At 37.6% G+C, this 21,095-nt stretch overlaps 3 protein-coding genes across 3 annotated transcripts; 2 read left to right on the top strand and 1 right to left on the bottom strand.

Moving 5' to 3' along the window:
* Window positions 1–64: 64 nt before the first annotated feature.
* LOC137136553 (cyclin-G2-like) lies at window positions 65–5,284 on the top strand. The gene is made up of 8 exons (XM_067522024.1): window positions 65–228; window positions 1,375–1,498; window positions 1,605–1,742; window positions 2,722–2,972; window positions 3,112–3,190; window positions 3,300–3,398; window positions 4,140–4,342; window positions 4,451–5,284. The coding sequence occupies exons 2-8, from the start codon at window positions 1,376–1,378 to the stop codon at window positions 4,557–4,559; spliced, it is 1,002 nt and encodes a 333-aa protein (XP_067378125.1). The 5' UTR covers window positions 65–228; window position 1,375; the 3' UTR covers window positions 4,560–5,284.
* A 956-nt stretch (window positions 5,285–6,240) lies between these two features.
* LOC137136552 (alpha-N-acetylneuraminate alpha-2,8-sialyltransferase ST8SIA3-like) lies at window positions 6,241–14,451 on the top strand. The gene is made up of 4 exons (XM_067522023.1): window positions 6,241–6,924; window positions 8,386–8,508; window positions 8,955–9,512; window positions 10,136–14,451. Exons 1-4 carry the CDS (start codon window positions 6,767–6,769, stop codon window positions 10,419–10,421), a joined length of 1,125 nt encoding a protein of 374 aa, XP_067378124.1. The 5' UTR covers window positions 6,241–6,766; the 3' UTR covers window positions 10,422–14,451.
* An 83-nt stretch (window positions 14,452–14,534) lies between these two features.
* Window positions 14,535–21,006, bottom strand: LOC137136555 (ras-related protein Rab-27B-like). Its single transcript, XM_067522027.1, has 6 exons — window positions 20,451–21,006; window positions 19,206–19,378; window positions 19,016–19,101; window positions 18,340–18,443; window positions 18,065–18,188; window positions 14,535–16,403 (listed from the first exon to the last, which is right to left on the bottom strand). The coding sequence occupies exons 2-6, from the start codon at window positions 19,356–19,358 to the stop codon at window positions 16,214–16,216; spliced, it is 657 nt and encodes a 218-aa protein (XP_067378128.1). The 5' UTR covers window positions 19,359–19,378; window positions 20,451–21,006; the 3' UTR covers window positions 14,535–16,213.
* Between the last annotated feature and the right edge of the window lie 89 nt (window positions 21,007–21,095).

The following is a 21,095-nucleotide window of genomic DNA, read 5'->3' as shown; positions in this document are numbered from 1 at the left end:
ACCACGCTGGATTAGGCGTTCCCAGCGATGCATTATGGGGGTTGTTGTTCGCGAGCAGTTCAGTGTTTGTTGATTTAGGGCGGACTCTGTCTTTTCAGCAGGGATAACGTTCATGTTTTTAACAGTTACCGTGCATATGCATGATCAAAATGAAAAGATGAAGCTCTGAGAAGTCTACTTAAGCTACAGCACCGCTATTACCCTGCACGTCGACCACTTAAGGGCAAGGTAAGACAGGGTTTTGCTTTTTTCCCCGCTAGCAAGCTATGTAAGCTATAGCGTTAATGTTGTCTGTGTTCGCGACGTCTTCAGCTTTTTGGTTTTTGCAGATTTTGGAAACTTCATGTTTCAGGAGATTAGAAGGTCAACACCAACGTCAAGTCTGTTAATAAAACCTCTCTCTGAATATTCTCTCTTTTATACTGATTGTGTGACCTAGTTTCTGTAAACAGACGTTTCAGTACATTTACATCTCTCCAAACTGCATATGTCAACATTAACTTTGATTTATTATTTTTCCTCAATGCATGTTCATGCAGTTTAGCATTTTAATAATAGAGCAATGATGAAATAACATCAATATTTCTGTTTTTCTGAGATTTTCTATTCAGTTTCTGTTTGGAATTATCCGGTCCACCTTAAAAATGGCATCGCGACTGAGCCATTTTCTATCCATCGTAAATGGAACAAACAACTCTTTGTTATTTTCTAAAAGTTCATATGATTTTCATTTTTACATTTTTTCGTATCAGATATTAAACACATAATCTATTAGGGAACGGATAGAAGTAGCTTTGTCGATAGTTAATTTTATAATATCCATCTTTTCGATGCTGTGTGATGGGTCCTGACATATTTGAGTATTGGTCTATTGCGAACCTTTTAATACTGGGCAGATAGAACCATAAGAAATTAACAGAAAGTTCCGATGGTTATAACCATAAGCTGCTATTTAACAAATCTTTATTTTCAGGATTATCGTACTCTTTAATGTGCCGTGTAATTTCTTGAGTGTTGTTTTCCACAGATTTATCAAGCAACTAGCAGTAATGGAAATAGGACATATTAATGCTAGTATAATAACAAGGAATTGCCACAATATAAACGGATACATTTTGGATTTATAAAACTGTTTTTCTAAACTTTTTCTAGTCCATGGTCCAGCTTTGTCACGTTTAAGGTGGACCGGAGAATTCTAATAGAAAGACCAGGTTTAGCGTCGTGCTATACGTGCGATTTTGTGGGGTGGGGGGCGTCGTCTTTCAGTGATACGTGACACACAGTGTTTGTTGTTTAGATCACAGCTCGACTCCACAGCTTCTGGAGCAGTTGTGGATTTTCCGTATTTTAATGCAGCACTGCTGAAATTTTCAGGATGAGGGATCTTCAAGCAATTGAAACTCTGCTCTTGAAAGAGTTGCAGTCATGTTGTGCAAAAGAGGACAACTTTCTTCCCAGAGAGACGGGCCTGAAGCTGATGGAGTCTACTTCCACAGAGGTACCCCGCTGACCTACTTTGATATTTTTACCTGTCTGTGCATGCGTGTGGATCTATTAGGAATGCATGCTATTTCCAGTGATGTAATTTAATGGCTGATTTTCAGAATCACAGTGGAGTGTCTGCAAAATGCAGAGATGACCAAGTGGAAGAACTGTGGGGCCTGACCAGTTTCTTTGGCTACAGCACCCAGACTTTTGTTCAAGCTGTGAATTTGTTTGACAGATTCCTCACCATTATGAAGGTAGGAATTTAATAAAACATTACAGGATTGATGTAAATCTTAAGATATTTGTATTTGGCAAATACAAATTGTTGAGGTTGCTGAAGAATATAGATATGTTGAGAATTACAGATAAACAAATTAAAGTGCTGACTTTGTTATCAAGAAAAGTTGACAACATGTGTAATATTTGAATGTTAAGATGCCTCTTAGTGATATTTGCAGGACTTGTGCTGAGTCCAAAAAATTTTTTTTTTTTAAATTTACAACTCCCATTGTTCAAGGGGGCCTGGTGGATCAGTGATAGAGCATTGGGTTGGGATGCAGAAGGCCACTCATTCAAATCCCACCTACTAGGTGTGGCCCCGCCCAGCCTCCAAAGACAACCTTGTTGATGGTCCCGAGCCCGGATAAAAATGGGAGGGTTATGGCAGGAAGGGCATCCGGCGTAAAATACATGCCAAATGCATGTGTGGAACATGTTTCGCTATGGTGACCCCTGAACGGACAAGCCGAAAGCCGTTGACTTTTTGACTTTGTTCAGCGGGCTTCAGGTCCTTTCATAAGACTCTTTGAGTCGTCTATGGTTCAAGCAACCTCACAATGAATTTCTTTATCCCATCAGCTATTGCTCTGTATTACATAAAAGTATGTGCTGTAAAATACCGTCAGTTTTTTCTTTTCCCACTAAAATATTGTCAAAAAGTGATCGTCAGTGTTTTTAATTTTCATAGTTTACCTATTCAAATGACATTTTCTATCTCAGCCTGGCATCCGTTTTCATTGTAGGTGTCCTGTAAATTACGAGACCGTTGATGAGACTGATATTAGCCTGCTTATACATGATCCTCCTGAAGTTAAACATCCAAGTCAAACAAAACATTTTTTTAATGCAAAGGGGCTTGAATCACCAATATGTTGAAACATCATTGTTTTAAAATTAAAAAAACACCCCAGTTGCTGTATCCTCACATATGTTACTGCTGTGTGACTGTTACAGGTGCAGCCCAAACACTTGCCCTGTATTGGAGTTGGCTGTTTTCACATTGCAGCTAAAATGGTCGAGGAAGAGAGCAACATATCATCCACCCATGACCTCATCAGAATCAGCCAAAGCAGGTTCACTGTGTCCGACCTCTGTCGCATGGAGAAGATCATCTCAGAGAAGCTCAGTGTGGAGCTCGAAGCGGTGACGGCCTTAACCTTTCTGCACCTCTACTACTCAGCCTTTGCATCCCCACCTGCCGGAAGGTAAACGCTTTATTTTCTCTGGCTTACTTTTGTTGTCATTGCTGGTGGGTTGGTCACTTTGCATAATGTTGGTCAGAAGGATTCTGCTTTATGAGACTTGAACTAGCAGATCACATTAGGATTTGCTCTGTGTTTCAAGGGAGGAGATTCCAAGCATTGGGAAACTAGAAGCCCAGCTAAAAGCCTGCTTATGTCGGCTTGTTTTCTCTAAAGCAAAAGTAAGAATTGTTCTCATGCCAGAGTTTCACAGCATAGCCCGCATTCACTTAAAGTCCCAGAACTTAATTCATTTCTATGTAATATACTTAATGTATTTTTGCTCTACAGCCATCAGTGCTGGCACTGTCCCTCATTGCTCAGGAGTTTGAAGCTCTTCATTCCATCACACTATTGAAGATTGTTCAGCAATTCCAAAGACATCTGAAGGTAGAAATTGTCGGAATTACATCACTTACCACATGCTGTAGTGTCATTTGGGGTCGACATTTTAAATAAAATTAAATAAATATTTGCTAAATGCATTCAAACTTTTTTTTTTTGTCCTTTGCGATTCCATTTCAAGTATTCCCACTGTTAGTTCAGTTAGTCCAACAACCTTTGAATGACTTAAATCAGATGGGTTCCTTCTTGGTTTTAGGATCAATTTTAAGACTTTACCGATTACTTATAAAGCTGTGCATGGTTTTGCTCCATCCTGTATTTCTGATCTTTTAATTCCAAATGTTCCATTATGAAACGTAAGATTATCAGACAGTAGATTGTTGTCTGTTCCAATTGCCGGTCTCCAAAACTCTGGAATGACCTGCCTGAGGCAATCAGTCTCTCTGAATCAGTGTCATCTTTTAAGTATTGTCTTAAAATGAGCTTTTATCGAATTGCCTTACTTGATATGTGAAGACTCTTTTTCTAGTATAAGAAGTACATTCTGTCATTTTGGGTATTTTCTTTTATTTTATTTTCTACCCTGATTTTACTGTACAGTACTTTGTTTGATAAGTGCATTATAAATAAAGCTGCTATTATTATTATTATTATTACTGAGGTTTTGTACCTTGGCTCTGCAAAATCGTATGGGGGGGGGGGGAAACAACTCTTATTGATGATAGAGTAGATTAAGACATTTTCCATCTGCAAAGTCTCAGATGTTACTGTTTGTCATTCTCACAGATCAGCGACAGCGAGCTGCTCCACTGGAAGGAACTTGTGGCCAAGTGCATGACAGAGTACCGCTCGAGTGAATGCAACAAACCAAACAACAAAAGGCTTGTTTGGATTGTGTCCAGGAGAACAGCACAAAATCTTCAGGCCAATCACTTCAGTGTTCCGGGTTTGCCAACTATTCCTGAGGGGAGCTGGGATGAGAGTGAGAGGTTAGTTTTTTACATTGGTTTTAGAATGGTCATAATGGTTCGTTGCACACGTATGTGGCCCCTGCACTGTATCATAGCATAATATTTTTTTATCTTCTTGCCTCGTAGTGAGGACTCTAGTGAGGACATCTGTGGAGAAGACAGTCCATATGGCTCACTAGGCAGTGATGGTGAAGGAGCCTTTTTCCCCTCCACATTCCTCAGCAGCAAAAAGTGATGGCTGCTCATTGTGCAGTAGCAATATCTGTGTACTTGTCTCCTGAATTGTTACTGCTCATCACTTGTCCTCTTTAGGTATACCAAGTGACAGGTTTCAGTTATGAAGTGCCTGTGGTAATTCAGTTTATAGTCCATTACTTTAATGTTGTTTAAATAAAAACATATCATCATAATGCAAAATGGAAAACTGGCAATATATCATGGCAGCTTGATGGGAATTCATCTGAATGTCATGTTCCCAGATGTTCTCTCAGTGTTTGTTTGTGTCCAAGCTCGACACATTCCAAGAAAAATGGTGAAGCACAAGAACGAACTGAATGTGCCCTCACTGTTGAATACCAGCTAACATACCAGCACATCCTCAGTCTTTTTTTTACGACAGTTTTTATACTCACTACCATACATGCATATATTCTCTATTCTTAACATGTATGTTTATGTATGTATACACAGGTCTAATGTGACATGTACGACATGTTAGTTTTACAATATCAGACTGTATATGCATGGAAACATTGCAGTATGTGACTGTGAGTGGATGTTTTATGTTTACCAAGATAAGCTAACTGTAAAAACTGTTATAAAATGTACATAATGTGTAAAAGGAAAAAAAAGTTTATCTTTTGTGAATGCAATATAATGTAAGTTGAATTTAATATTGAATATGTTGGAAGGACAAAAGAATAATCCCTTCAAATAAAAAAAAAAGCTTTATATACTTAACTGATCTGACTCACTGGTTTTAAGTTCACTTCTGCTTGACGATGAAGTAAACTGAATTAAAGTAAAAGTGTAAGATTTTTAAGTGCCACAGAAATGTCAAATTTAGTACCTTTTTTGTGGTTAATCCACTCAAAGGTATTGGAAAAGAAGTCGGGGAAATTTTGTCTACGACTGTTAATCAATATGTACATCACATTTCTCTGTACTGATTGCGCTGAGCCATTGAGTAGGAAGCATAAGATAAAACTACTTGAATAAGTAATTAAAAAAAAAAAACAACCTCAGATTTACTTGAGCAAGTAAATGTACTTTCCACCGCTGCCTAATGCTCAGATTAAACACCAAAGGCTACAAGTTAGGATTCTTGACTATTGTAAAGCCTCTATGTCAGGTAGGTGTTTTAAAAAATAGCTCACCATAGCGCCACTTACCAATGAGCTGCATCAAATTTTTTGGTTTTTATTCTTTTTTAAATCACATTTGATAGGCATTGTAAGAAATCAGTAACATGACCCTTGTCTTCACATAGATGAATATCATTAATTTAATTAATTATTATTAATACCATATAATTAACGGTAAATTGAGCAAATGTGTTATTTCAAAAGTACGTATTAAACTGGTAGCCCTTTGCATTAATCAATACCCAAGAAGTAGCTCTCGGTTTCAAAAAGGTTGGTGATCTCTGCTCTATGTTGTGTAGCCTTCCATACCATGCCAGCTATAACAAACAAGGGCCAATATGCCACACGCATAACGCAAACAGGTGTCACTGTGTAGGCATAATGCAATATGAGGGCAATCTGTGAATCCACATACACATAACGCACCAAGCAGGTCTACACACACAGACACACATTATAATTACAATTATATAATATTTCTTACCTGCTGGTTTTCTCACATCTCTCTCTTAATTCAGTTTGTTACATGGTAACCTTATGGAACCCCGGGGCAACACCAGTTCCAATCAGTAAAATCATTTTTAGAAAAAGAAAAAAGACAGTAAACAATCTGTGACGGCCATTGTGATTAAATCATGGAGAAGGATATGTTTGACATATTCTTCAGCAATTCATATCATTTTTGAATCTTGCCGCAGTTGCTGGCCCTGGGTGGCGCTGGTGATGCTGCTGGTCTTGGTGGAGACGGTGGACGGGGGCTTGTCCTTTCGCTGCCTGCATGTGTTGAAACGCATTTCTGCTCCATCTGTTTGATCTCACCGGCAGCGTGGAGGGGAATCGCAGCGGAGTGTAAAGCAGCAGCAACAGCAGCAGTGTGAGGCCCGGCGGGCGGAGGAATGAGAGTGGACCGAGCTGCTGCATCTTCACTATGGAGCCCAGCACCACCAGCCGTCCATTTTATACCAGTTTATGAGCCGAGGAGCGCCGGTTTGTCTGTATCGTGCAGACGAGCATCAGCATGACAGCATAGGCCGACGCCTCGCTGCAGATACATACTGGGAATGAAAACGCGCCCAAGATGGTCCGCATCGCCAAGGCTCTGGGTTTGGTGGTTCTGTGCGTCGCTGTGCTCATACTGTCCCTCATCAGCTATGTGTCTCTGAGAAAAGACAGCCTCTTCAACTCCTCTAAATATTACATGGGAGGCCCGAGGATTATGTTTCATGCAGGCTTTCGGTGAGTTCTCATTTTCAGCAGATTGTAGGTAGTGGATGATGCAGAGCAGAGCTGGTGTACAGTACCTAGAAACACAGGGGAAGGGCCTAGTGGGCACGATTCAACCTGGATGTGGTAGAGGGCGAACCGCGCTTCCTGTCACTCAAACACTGAACTGTCCCAGGTGCTGATCTTGAAGCCCTGGTTCTGAATGGTAATGTGAAAGTAGACCGCATATAAAGAAGATATCCTTGATTTCATTAACACAACTTAAACATATCAGTTCTGCATCGTCACCAGCATCACAACCAAATTTTTGGCTCAAAACACTGTTGGAGAATAACAAAGGAGGTACCATGCTTAAATCCTAAAGTACTTGTATTTTATTTGAGGACGCTATTAACACTTGTATAATTACAACTCAGACATGAAAACAATCCTGCAGTGGAAACAGATCTTATGTCCCTTCGTACGGGGTAGTGCTTTCCGAAGGTCCAGGAACTATCAGGATGGGGCCTGCAGCATTGAACGTCACTGATAGGTCAAGTACTGCACAACAATTTACAATAATAAGTAATCAGTTATTTTGGTTACATACTTACGTATAAGGTATAATTATATTCTAATACTTCTATACTTTAACTATAATGCAGGACTCTCACTTGTAGTTCTACACTGTGGTAATGATAGTTCTGCTACCATGATTGTTGTCATGACAATTTAAAAGAAGGTTTCTGAACTTTAATTCCTGGACTGGCAAAGAAAAGTATCATGGGGGTTTTCTTGTGGAAATGCACTTAAAGACAGAGTGCGATTTAACCTCAGTTCATTTATCTGAGAAAGGTAGTAGCACTAGTCCATCATGCCGAATATATTATCACCTTGTAATTATAATTATACATCATTTTGTGGCACCCTACTTTATGTTAGCTTTACTTATCTACATTCAATGACAAATGTGGATATTAATGTCTTTTTCATAAAGTGTTAATAAATTCTTTACCCTAAACAGCATTTATTAAGAGTGTATTATTAGAACATGGAGCCGTGATAGATAAAGAAATGAGAGACTAATTTGTTAATATAAACTAAAATTTTAGGTTCCTTCAAGACCAAGATCAATAAAAGTAAAAAATAAAAAGCCTCTTAAACACTACTGCCAGTTTTGTGCTGGTGTGAAATGTATGATTACATTAATTCAAAGAAATGTTCTTCTTTCCATTAATGACAAAATATCATGTAATTTCATTTATTCCTTAAGCAGGGTGGATTTGTTGTTTTCTGTTTTCCCCGTATAATGCAAATCATTAATGCTGATGGATAAAACAACGTTTGTTCCTCCCATCAAACATCTCATTAATGACCAAAGATTTGATCTCATTTTAGAAAACCATCTGTGCACTGGCAGCCAATATTTAACAACAAGACACAAGTTCCTTATATAATGATGATTCAGCACACTTTAAATCATTGTTGTTTCAGGTCTCAGTTTGCCATGAATTTTCTGGATCCCTCGTTCATCCCCTTGCCCAATGCCCTAAACGAGGAGCTCCAAGAAAAACTGTTCAAATGGAAGTTCAACAAGACTGCTTTTTATCAACAGAGGTAAGAAATTATCAATTTAAACTATTTCCTTTTACATTCTTTTTACCTCTGCGAACATGACATCCTGCAGGACATACAGCACTGATGACATAGTTCTGTCAGAGTATCGTATTTACTAGTTTGCAAATATCTTTAAATCCCCCGAAAATAAGCTTTAAGCTGCTGCCTGTTTGTTAAATGTAAAGATAGATATTGGTCAAAAATTAAAGCTGCATCTCATGTACTATTATCTTCTTTAATCTACAGGTTATTAATAGCCTGCTAACTGTCTGATCTATAAATCATTAGCAGTCATTATGATTTGCTTGAAGGTGAAATCTTTAAATGGCGCGTTTTTTCGACCACCAGTTTCAAACCCCAAAATATTCACTTTAAAATGAATAGAGAAAACCAGCAAATGCAGTGTTTACCTACAAAAATAACACTTAAATAACACCTTTTTTCAGGAAAGACATCTTCAGCTACATCGATATTCCTAACAACTTCTCCCTCACAAAGAACAGTGTTCATGTGGGCCAGCTGATGCACTTTGACTACTCCAGCCCCAAATATGTCTTCTCCATCAGCAGCAACTTCAAATCCCTGCTCCCAGACACTTCTCCTATCCTCAACAAACACTACAGCATGTGTGCTGTGGTTGGAAACAGCGGCATCCTCACAGGCAGCCACTGCGGCCCAGAAATCGACCAGGCCGACTTTGTCTTCCGCTGCAACTTTGCCCCCACGGACACCTATTCCAAGGATGTGGGCAAGAAAACCAACCTGACCACCTTTAACCCCAGCATCCTGGAGAGGTACTACAACAACCTGCTGACCATTCAAGACCGGAACAATTTCTTTCTCAATCTGAAGAAGCTGGAGGGGGCCATTCTGTGGATCCCTGCCTTCTTCCTCCATACCTCAGCCACAGTAACCAGGACCCTGGTGGACTTCTTTGTGGAGCACAAGGGCCAATTGAAGGTCGAACTGGCCTGGCCAGGAAACATCATGCATGATGTCAACAAGTAAGATCTGACGGATCATTTAGGCACAATTTAAGTATCACGAGACTCTAAATGGAAACAGTATAAAGACAGATGTGTAATTTCTTGCGTTTGGATTTTTCTTGGGAGGAATTTACAATAATACAAAGACGTTTATTGTCATCACATTTCTACTTTTATAGTTTGTTGATTTTGACAAGATAAAGAACATAAAATCATATGAGCTTATTGCGGGCTTGAGTTATCGATCGTTTTAAAAAAAGTCTTACATTTTCCAGTAAATTTCCTGGAAACTTCCCTTAAGTCAGCTGCTATTTAGCTGCTAACTCAGCAGTTATACATAAACACATAAATACTTAATTAACACAAATTGAACCTGTGACATAAAGTCATTCAGTGTGGCACAATTAGGAATTATCCTTAGGTGTTTTGGAATCTCTGGTCAGTTCCTAAACTATTTTACTTGTCTATAACTTAGTTTCCCAGATTTTCCTTAAAAATTCAAACAAGCTTTTCCCAATTGCATTTTGTGGAGGATTTCTTAACTTATGAACTTCTGAAACTTTGAGAAAAGCTGTCAAGAAATTATCTATAAAATACAGGGGCTTGCGTTTGACCAACTAACTTGTGTTTTCTCCTTACAGATACTGGAAGACTAAAAACCTCTCTCCCAAACGTCTAAGCACTGGAATCCTCATGTACACACTGGCCTCCGCCATGTGTGATGAGATCCATCTTTATGGCTTCTGGCCCTTCGGCTGGGACCCCAACACAGGCAAGGACCTACCTTACCATTACTATGACAAGAAGGGGACCAAATTTACCACCAAGTGGCAGGAGACCCACCAGCTGCCCAGCGAATTCAAGCTGCTTTACAAGCTGCACAGGGAAGGTGTGACCAGGATCAGCCTGACGCACTGCTCTGCTTAGATTTTCAGTTAGTGTTGAATGGTTTGAGATGTGACTCCAGAGACCACGATCCAGATACATCTGCTCATTCAAACTTCTGTTGTGATGCACAATGCATGATATGTGTTTTAGCAATTTATGACTCCATTATTCTACAAACACACACATGTCGCTGTAATGTCACATAAAGTTGCCAGGCCCGCTCTGGATGTAAATCACTTTTAATATATTGTTGTGTTCAGTACTAGCGTTAGGACTATTATGCTGCTCAGTTGCTTCCATTACTCCCCTTTGCATGGCTGCTGGCCGTGGCTTAACAGTTCAAAAAGAACTAATGTCTATTTCAACAGGAGTCCAGCTGTGGAAACACAAATAGTCAGATCTTCCGGCTCTGTTTAATACAGTGTTGTTCGATTATTCGCCTTTTAAAAAAACAGTATACGGATTCTGTACATTGAAATCACTGCCTAATCTCAGGGAAGGAGTTAGATCAGTGTTTTTGTATCATATTCAAAGCCTCAAAAGAGGTGCAGGTTCTGTTTTTAGACGTTTTCCCCCCCGATATGGTGTCAGACAATCTGCACTAGATGGTTATTGTTTACAAGACTGTACTTTATGTATTATATAATATACTTGTGTGTCTTTTATTCTCTTTAGACAGTTAACTGTCCTCTTCAAATTATTGGAATAATAATTAACATTCCAACAATAAGCCATAAATTCATGGACTTAATATATATTTTTTCCATTCAATACAGAATTTTAGAAAGTGGTATTTGCCTACATTAGGTTCTGAGACTATAATATATGTATCATTTAAAATATATTCCTACCAGACTACAAATCGATAGCCACAGTAGCAGTTAGTTTCAGGTCATAGAGCTTTGATTTTTGGAGAAAAATACCCAGCGCTTTATAAATAATCCAAAATATTGTTTAACAATATTGTTTTTCTAGAGTTAAAGGATGAAACATTTGATTTTCTATAATAGTACTGTCAACAAATTCCATAAAAAGACTTTGACCATCAATAATATGTAATTTGTGAATCAAGAACGTGGTGTAGCTTATTTTGTTGTTAGCGTAGATCTTCATTGTTTCTTCATCATAAAAAACAGTGGGTACAGTAGTTTATTGACAACCCGCTCTGTAGACTGTCTGAAGTCTGAAGACAACAATGAATTTATGACACAGACAAATAAGCTTGATCAGGTATTTAACTTAAAGACCGTAGTTAGTAGATGTAAATCATTGTTTTAGTCCAATTATGGGATTTGTTGACAATAATATCAATACAATCCCCAACCTAAAGTTAACTATTATTATTTAAAAAGGTTTTATGTGTTTATGTCTAAAAAGGAATATTAGAAGAATATAAATAATATAATATGAATTTATTATTATTAGGAATATTAATAAATAATATAATTTATTCTAAAATTCTAAATTATAGAAAGTGTGGATCAATAACAGACAGAAATACTGTACTTAAAGGTTAGTAAACATGCAATTTTGCTCAAATTGAGGAAGACTTGAAAGTCGTTGAGGATAAATATCTGGGTTTTAAAATTAATTTACCAGAAAACTAGGTTTAATGATTTGAATTCAAGAGCAATTCATCAGAATCACAAACTGGTGCTGGTATTTCTAAATTCGTTACTAACTTTCTGTCTAAATTTCAAAGTTCTAACTAACTACTAGTAGGTTTTAAACCAGGTTTAGGAACTGCACCTGGCCAAAGAAACTGAAATGTCCTTTCTTTGTGTTTAGATTAAAAAACGAAGTCCCATAGATTGTGTTAATTTATGCTATCAATCATTAATTATGGGTTTGAGAGGTTGTGGTAAATGGATTTTGTGTAGTTGCCTGCGTGACTTGTTTGCAGTCTGTGGGTAAGCTGAGCTATTGTAGGCACAGGAGAGCTGTCGACTTTTCAACCACGGTTTAGGGGAATATCTGTCAATGCTTTGTAAATGTAGTTAGTTTTGATGTTGCATTTATACACATGGAAAACAAATGTGTTTCGAATACATAGTAGTATTTGCGGTTTTACGTAAATCGATTATGTTACTCTGGCCGTGTTATTTGTTCATTTAGTGCAACGTAAATGATATAAGTATTTATAATTTCACTTATATTGTATTGTATTAATGAAAAGGCCAAATTATTACATTTTTAAGACAGATGTTAAACTAGGTTCGTCAGTAAGTTTCCTTATCTACCCAACAGTTAGACCTGACAGTTTACCAGGTTTGAAACTTAATAACACTTACATTAGAACTAGTTTGTGTGATAAACATATGTTTTGATTTAATGATGAAATATCTGCTCAAGTAACACAAACTGTAGTTTGTATTGAATTTAAAAATATCTGCAACTGACTCCAGAGAAACAGGAAGTGTAGGGCCAAGGAATGAATGAATGAATCGCTAAAAACACCAGGAAACATTTTGCACCTATACACCAACTGATCTAGAAGTTTGCCACTACGTATTTCATTTACTTAAGACGACAACACATTATTTATTTTAGAGCTTTTGTTGACTTGGGGAAAGTTACAGTACTGATTCATCAAGTAGCCATCAATTCGAATATTTGTGACATAAAAATGAATAATAAATGGATGTTATATTACTGCAGCTTGTATAAAGAGCATGATCCATTTAAGTGACATTGCATGTAAGGCACTAACAAATCTTTCAGGCTAGTTTTATACAACCTTTTAGAAGATTGTTTTGAGGGTAATGTTTCGTTAATTGCTATTGTTTGTAATCCTGACGGGAAATAATACTTAAGAATATCACCTGTGTCTTTGTATGAGAGAAGGCTACAAAAAAAAAAAAAAATCAAATCCTACTGCTATATTCCACATGGGACCAAACCTCTCCAGATAAACTTTAAAATAAACAAGCTTTATTTTTTATAACTGTAGCTAAACTTGGCTTCTCAAAAACAGTCCACCTAATTGGGCCAGACTGAAGCAGACCAGTGGATGACTTAGTCCCCTTTGTGAAAGCTGGCCACATGACCATCTCATGACTTTGCAACATGTGCTCCCTGTTGGGCTTAATACACAGAGCAATGCAGTCATTTACACTTGCCAAATGTAGTCTGTGTTTTTTTGCTCATTTAGATTTAGTGTGGCAGGCATTTGCCTGCCGCCTTGTCCCACACAAAGCATTTTCCATAGTCAAGGCTGCACATTTGAGAATTTTTGTCTTGTCTCCAAACGACTGTGCAGTCATCACACAAATCATAAAAACAAATAACTGACGAAAATGTTTGAGTAGCTGCATTTCGAGGCTATTTAAATGATGTCACGGGTGTGCGTATTTAAGAGTAAACTCTAGTCCCTTCATTAGAAGTGTTTTGTGAGGAAACCAAAGACAGGAAAATCTTACTTAGCAGAGTGATTTGGGTTTTTTGGAAGATGTACAACAGCTACTAACAACTATTATTGTTTTTGTTTTTATGTCTTTTTTAATCGCTGAACATAAGTTTCGTTGAACAAAAACTGTCAGTGACTCCATGAATGTCTTGCTATATGTTGGCATATGTCTCTCCAAATATTTCTCTTCATTTTCAAAAGCAATGTGCAGAATTTGTGTAAATGAAAATGTTGCTAACACAACCTGTGAGGATTGTAATTCGTAGCATAGCTTTTTGTGCATTACATTTAAATGACCAGACATACATAACCTAAACATATATTGTCTTTATTCCAAATGCAGCACTATACAGGATGTGTTCCAATAACCCTTTATCATTCTCTGTACTTGTGTTCGATATGCATGGCAACATTCCTCCATAATGCATAAATACACTTGGCTGCTTGTTTACATGTTGTATAAAAATCATAAATCATGTAAGGGACTGTGCTATCTTGTTTGTTCTAACAAAAACAATAACCCATATACAAATAGACAATGTAACCTTCTCCCAAATGGTTTGGATTATACTCTCATGATAAAAATATACTGTGCATTATGTGCCTGCATATTCCTTCTATCAATGCCTCAATGTGCCAAATAAAAATGGTATTTTTCTCTGATATGACCCATTTGAAAGTGATACGTCTAAGACTTTTCAAGACATTTTAAGTAGCACACATAGTCCAATTTATTACCTTCTTATGTTAAAACCAGTCAAACAATAATTGTATAATATAGTCTAAATTTCTTTGTAATATATAACATTTTCTGTATTTCCTAGTGCTGAATAACAACATTAAAAAAACAATTATTATCAATTATACCCAGTGCTGGAAGAAGAGAAGTAACCAGTTTTTCTTGAGTAGAAACAGTAATACCCCAGTGTAGAAATACAAGTAAATGTCTTACATCCTAAACATACAAAAGCATTATTAGCAAAATATATTTCAAAAGTGAAATCACTGAATGACCAGAATAACTAATCTTCAGAATAATATAAATTATATTATTGCATTATATTTGTTGGTTTGTGTGCATCACTTTAATTTTGCAGCTGTGAAAGTTTCTGAGAATTTTAATTACACTAATACACTAATTTTCTTATCTTATAATAATACATCAGAATTCATTTATGCCAACAAATGATCCGCTGTGGCGACACTGAATTCACAGGATGAGCCAAAAGGACAAATAAAATGTAATATGAAAACTGTGTACTGCTCATGTCACATAGTTCAGAGGTATTCATGGTAAATCCTGCTAAAGGGAATAACACCATATAATGTCGCAAGTTCATGTAGTAGTAAAAGCAAGGGATTATGAGTAATCCTCAAAAAAGAGCGGTAACATGTCTGAATGTGTCTCTGGGTAAAATAATATTAACTTATTTGTAAAACACATAAAAGTTCAACTGGCATTATTGGGCTAGATAATAAGTGTCCTACATTAATTCTGTAACTTGGTTAAGTATTTTGGTTGAGGATTTATTTATTCTCTTAACTTTTAGCAGAGGAAAAGATTTTTGTTGTTACATTTATTTTATTTTCAGAATGTTATTCACTTTACAATCACAACAAAGCTGATAAATGATGTAAATTTCCAGATATGTAAATTTGGGTAATCCTCAAAAGGAAAAAGGAAACGAAAAAACCGGAGGATTTACTAGAGCGCCAGAGTATGCGCTGTTTATCCACATGAGATGACCCATTTTATTCATTTGTCCCTTTCCAATTATACAGAATAAACCTGCTGCTAGCACAGATCTAATCAGCTCTGGATGATTAATGCAGACAGAAGGTGTCGCACACGGAGGTCACACTTATATAACAGTGAAGTAAAAAGTATAATATTTCCCTATGAAATGTAAAAGATAAAATGAAAATACTCAAGTAAAGTACCTCACAATTGTAGTTATGGACAGAACTTGGGTAAATGTACTTTCCATTACTGAATAGGACCTGAATCTGGATATACAGCTAAAATCCAAAAAAATTAGTTAACAGTTAAAATGTTAAGAAGGAGCATTCAGATACAAAAAGAAGTTTTAAACATTTCTAACAGTCTGTGGCAGCCAACTCCTTCACTTTCAAAGGCCATAAATAGTTTGTAATTGTAAAGTTCTTGTACTACTCATCTCCCTCTCTCTACCTCTAACTCACTTACCCACATTTTGTGAATAAACACTATTAGAGAAGATATCAATAGAGGTTTCACACTGTCATGACAATGTTGCCTAAACTGAAATAGGACAGAATTCCCAAAGATCTGCTCCCCTAAAGTTTGGACCAGATAACAGTTGGTTTAAGATCCTAAATCATCTCCTCCCTCACCGACTGTTGCAGAGTGTGAAAATGTTACTGATCGGCTAATCTGCCAGCAACATCAGCAGGCACACCTCCTCCGAACTGGGGCCTCCTCCACCTCATTGCTGGCGATGGGGCTGCCATTGGCTTCAGAGCTGTGGCCTCCGTATGTGCTCTGCTCCATCCTCTTCATCACCAGGTCCAACAGGGTGGTCACAGCCCGGTCTACGTCAGCACCTGTCACTGCGCTCGTCTCAAAGTAGGGGATGCTGGGGAGAGAGCAGTCTGTTAGGCAGTGGAGGGCATATCCAGAAGTTTTCCTTAAAGCTACAACATGCAACTCTTGGGATTAAATGTAGCTGTAGCATGAGACTCGAAACCAATTCACCCTGTGTCAAAGCCTGTCTCATAGATACGCACGAGGTAGTTTCAGATCTGCATGCGACGATGTAGAGATGGGTGACCCTCTTTCAAAAACTGCTGCCTGTGCTGGCGTGTGATTTGGTGCCACAGGAGGCATCAATAGCACCCCTCCACATTAAGTTATAGATCATATCTCTGCAAAAAAAATGTCTTTCTAAAAAAACGCTTATATCAGACACCACCATACTGTATTACAAATACAAATCCTATCACCGCTTTCTATACAAGGCTGCTGGTTCAAACCCCGACCAACCGTGGCCTTTCTGTGTGTAGTTTGTGGGTTTCCTACCACAGTCTAAAGACATACACATGTTAGGTTAATTAGTAGCTCTAAAACTGCTCATGTTGTGAATGTGAGTGTGAATGGTTGTCCGTCTGTGTGTGTCTCTCTGTGTTGGCCCTGAGATAGACTGGCAACATGTCCAGGATGTACCCTGACTCTCGCCCTATGACAGCTGTGATAAGGTCTGTGATAAGATGGATGGATGCTATAGTTTTAGAAAACAGTTATAGGAAATTTCCTAAATTGTTTGGTTTAAAATGTATTTTAGAGACCTGAGAATGCACACTAGTTCAGAGAAAAATATAGAATTTTTTTTTTTGTCACAGAATCCTCAGAAATGCTCAGTTAATGCTCTGAGCATTAACTGAGCATTAACAGAGCATTGAACTTGTTAACTCCAAGTTACTTGGACCTTTTTGACGACTACATCCTGTTGCAAACTCAAAGGATTCATGGGAAAAACAAAATATTTAAAACCAGATCTCTGGCACCATCATGTGGTGACAAAGTGGGACTTGTGCAGACCCATTTCAGGATTTTAGCAGAGAAATAAAAAACAGTCAAATGTGATCAATAATCTCATTCATAAAGTCTTCCTGTAGCCCCAAACACATCCACATTTGTATTTGTAGCTTTGGTAATAACATGCGTGACTTTATAAACAGTTTCAAATGACAGAAATCAATGCTATAACACATTTTAATACCCTGTATTTAAAGTTCAGTTATTCACCAGTAAACGTCAGATTAAATTATTATTATTATTATTATTTTTTATTAATGTTATTAGAATGCAAGACTTCAATATACTGAATATTTACTATCTTTTTTAGGATGACCTATTTGTACCTATTTATATTTATTTATTCAACACACACACACACACACACACATATATATATATATATAAACAACTTAAAAATAATTTATGGTTAACTCTTAATTAATCATTAATGTGAGATGATTATATGTACTTATACACAGGATTGTTCTCATGATGGGACATCAGATCACAGTCTCCCAAAACATAGATATGTGATAACTTCGCAGTGCTAACAGAGTGTGGGTTAACAATATAAAATGAGCTTTTTAACGCATCCTTTGTGAAGTGTTATGGCATAACAAAATAACATTTTATCTTTTCTCCGTGTCTCTAATAATAAGAAAGTAATAATAATAAGAAGAAGAAGAAGAAGAAAAGAAAATCGCATGTGTACTGTCTCACCCATATCTCTCTGCTAGTTCTCTGGCCTGTCTGGCGTGAACATCACGGACATCTCGAAGGTCTGCCTTGGTGCCCACCAACACGATATCTGGACTGTCACAGTACGCATTGGCCTGTAGCTGACCTGGACCAACAGGGCAAGTTACCAAAACTCATATAGTTAAAACACACATGCACTGGTGCTCTGAGAAGCTAGCTGACAAAGAAAAACGTGAGATCTCACTTAGTGGGATAGAAGACATTGATGAAGAGTATTGAAAAAAGGTAACACATACTCATCCAGTTCCTGACATTCAGAAAACTTTGCTGACTGGTCAAGTCAAACATCAGCAGGAAGCCCATGGCGTCTCTAAAGAAAGCTGTAGTGAGGCTGCGGAACCTAAACACAGAAGGAAAATTAATTATTTAGTCATAATCTCACAAAATGAGAATTGGATATTTGGTCCAACCTTTGCTCCAGAGTAAGATATCTGAGGAAATGTCTGGAAAGCCAAGATATTTTGAGGTCTACATTGTTCACAAGTACTGCATTTAGGTACAATTGAAGGCAATTCACTGAAACATTTTAAATCAAGTCAAATTGTTTTTACCACCCCACATAATCTTTCTGTAAAATCTACACAGCTTAGACCCTCGAATCACATAAGGATAAACTCCCCCCAAAACGTTTAAATGGAAAAAACTAGAAGGTCAAGTTGCAATTTACATGCATGTACATATATCTATTATCTTTAATTACTACAGGAGGCTGGAGCCTGTTGCAGCTGTCATTGAGGTGGGGTATGCCCTTGACAGGTCACCAGTCTATCTCGGGCCCAACACAGAGAGACATACACAGGCAGACAACCATTCATGCTTACATTGAAACTTACATGCAATTTTGAATCACAATTTAGGATCAAACCTGAAAACCTGAGGAGGAGCAGTAAAGAAAGACGAGGCTACATTTACCTCTCTTGTCCGGCTGTGTCCCAGAGTTGAAGGTGTACTTTGAAGTTCTTCTCGGTTGTCCCATCAGCACCAGTCCCTGTGTACATCTGAATCAAAGCCGAGAACACAAAGGTAGTGAGCTTTTTAAAAACAGACAAGATGACATTTAAGGTCTTGTCCATGAGAACATATTATATCAGGCACCACTCACCACTCTCTTTTCCCTGAAGTCAATGCCCACTGTGGTTGTGAACTTGCGGTTGAACTTGTTGTCAGTGTACCTGTAGAGAAAGGTGGTCTTTCCAACCCCTGAGTCCCCCAGTGCCAGCAGCTTGATCAGATAGTCATAGTCCCAGTCAGCCATTGCACAGCTGAGTGTTCAACCTGCCACAAGGTTAAACTTACATTGCAATCCCAAGCTGATCTGAAGTATCACATAATAAATAACGAATAAAAACAAATTAATGACACTTAGCCTCTAACTTTGCTAGTATTTGCTAGTTTCTTCAGTTTTCTATGACACTAAAAATCTTTTTTTAGTCGCGCTCATAACAAAAATGATTAAGGATACAATATATCGATAACTAAAATACCAGATGGTTCCAGCCAAGGAGTTGACGAAACAAAACTATAAAAGAAATAAACTCAAAATAAACTTAAAAATGTTAAGTAGTTAAAATCAGATGTTGAACTCAGGTGGAAAATAGAGAACCCGGGACTTTGAAGGTTTGGAGGTCCCTGGGTAGTTGCCAGATTTGCCTGGTTTGGTAATCCAGCCTTGCTTACAGGGTGGCTAAACCAGAAAACAAAGGTGAAATTCTTCCACCTAAGCTGCAGTTTTCCATCTGGGGGTGTGAGAGCATCACACAGGCTTAGCTGGACTCCCCACTCATTAGGCACCGATCAGAGAGCAAGTAGCACATGACTAGAGCTGGCTTCCACATGAGCAGTCAAATGCCTCTCCAGACTTTTCTCTAACTTTGCTGTGGGAAGAATATAACTTCTTTGATTGACTTAAAGCGCTATGGGCTTTAAGTCAATGAAAGAGCTCAGCATGATGCCTCTTTATGTCATTACCATCCTTCAGTTACATTTGTCAGGCCAATAAACACAGCATGGAATATCAGATTTGGTTATGCAAGAGATGCTCGAGGGCCCCTCCAGGCACAAACAATGCTGATGATCAACATTTATTTTTTTGTTTTCTAAACCAGTCTACATGCTGGTAAGATTTTAGTGCATGCGATGCCACTATGATATTGGAGATCAGTTGTCATGTGCATGATTCACAGTATAGGCTTCTTAAAGAAATGGCAAGTAATCAACCCTCTAACGTAAAAGAATCCGGCAACTCACACGACCACGTGAAAAGCATTATCAAACACTATCCTGAGTAAACATAACATAATGCAAAAGCTACATAAAAAAAAAATCACAAAGAAAAACGAATCCTTACCAGTCTGCAGTATCTGCAGCAAGTGCCAACGTCCATTCAGAGGTCAACCGACTTGTTCTAATCAAATAAAATACTCACTATGATGATGATGTGAAGGCGCATAGTATTTCCTGAACCTTTCCCCCTTCTCACATGTGATTCAGGGAGGAGTTTCATCCAGCAAGAACCAAGTACGGCTGTGCTTACAGACCTTGTGTTTTCTGGTATTTCTCACGAGGAAAAAAAGTCTCTTTAAAAATGGGATTGTTTCCCCTGCCGACAAATAATGGGAAAGTCTGTGGATTTCAGTGGAAACCATCCAACCAAGGAATGGGCCCAAAACGTAGAGGCTCAGCAAAGTAATCTTCCTTCTATACACTGTGTGAAAACAATAGGGAAAAGGTCAACTATGAGCTTAAGACTTAAACTATTAATGACTTTTTAAACTTTATTTTGTTTTAATTCTATATTTTACATTAAAAAACCATTTAGAAATAGACTTACAGGGAAATGTTACGCTTCATGTTCAAAGCACATGCAAATTAGGCCTCATATTTATAGATAAAATCCATGAGTATTATATATTTTTTTTAATTATAAGTTGTATTATATCTGTCAGACATGTGGAGAAAAAAGAGAAACACCTTAACTCTCATCTTTAAAAAC

Source organism: Channa argus, chromosome 11, assembly GCF_033026475.1.
Source record: "Channa argus isolate prfri chromosome 11, Channa argus male v1.0, whole genome shotgun sequence".
Lineage (NCBI taxonomy): Eukaryota > Metazoa > Chordata > Actinopteri > Anabantiformes > Channidae > Channa > Channa argus.
This window is presented reverse-complemented; position numbering and strand designations above follow the sequence as displayed.

Bases quoted from the DNA above. Each gene is read 5' to 3' on its own strand.
- LOC137136553 (XM_067522024.1), top strand. From the start codon at position 1,376: ATGAGGGATCTTCAAGCAATTGAAACTCTGCTCTTGAAAGAGTTGCAG. The intron at 1,743-2,721 runs GTAGGAATTTAA...TGACTGTTACAG, and splicing joins GATTCCTCACCATTATGAAG to GTGCAGCCCAAACACTTGCC. The intron at 4,343-4,450 runs GTTAGTTTTTTA...CTTGCCTCGTAG, and splicing joins AGCTGGGATGAGAGTGAGAG to TGAGGACTCTAGTGAGGACA.
- LOC137136552 (XM_067522023.1), top strand. From the start codon at position 6,767: ATGGTCCGCATCGCCAAGGCTCTGGGTTTGGTGGTTCTGTGCGTCGCT. The intron at 8,509-8,954 runs GTAAGAAATTAT...ACCTTTTTTCAG, and splicing joins ACTGCTTTTTATCAACAGAG to GAAAGACATCTTCAGCTACA. The intron at 9,513-10,135 runs GTAAGATCTGAC...TTCTCCTTACAG, and splicing joins ATCATGCATGATGTCAACAA to ATACTGGAAGACTAAAAACC.
- LOC137136555 (XM_067522027.1), bottom strand. From the start codon at position 19,358: ATGGCTGACTGGGACTATGACTATCTGATCAAGCTGCTGGCACTGGGG. The intron at 19,102-19,205 runs GTGAGTGGTGCC...GCTTTGATTCAG, and splicing joins ACTTCAGGGAAAAGAGAGTG to ATGTACACAGGGACTGGTGC. The intron at 18,444-19,015 runs GTAAATGTAGCC...TTCTGTGTTTAG, and splicing joins GACACAGCCGGACAAGAGAG to GTTCCGCAGCCTCACTACAG.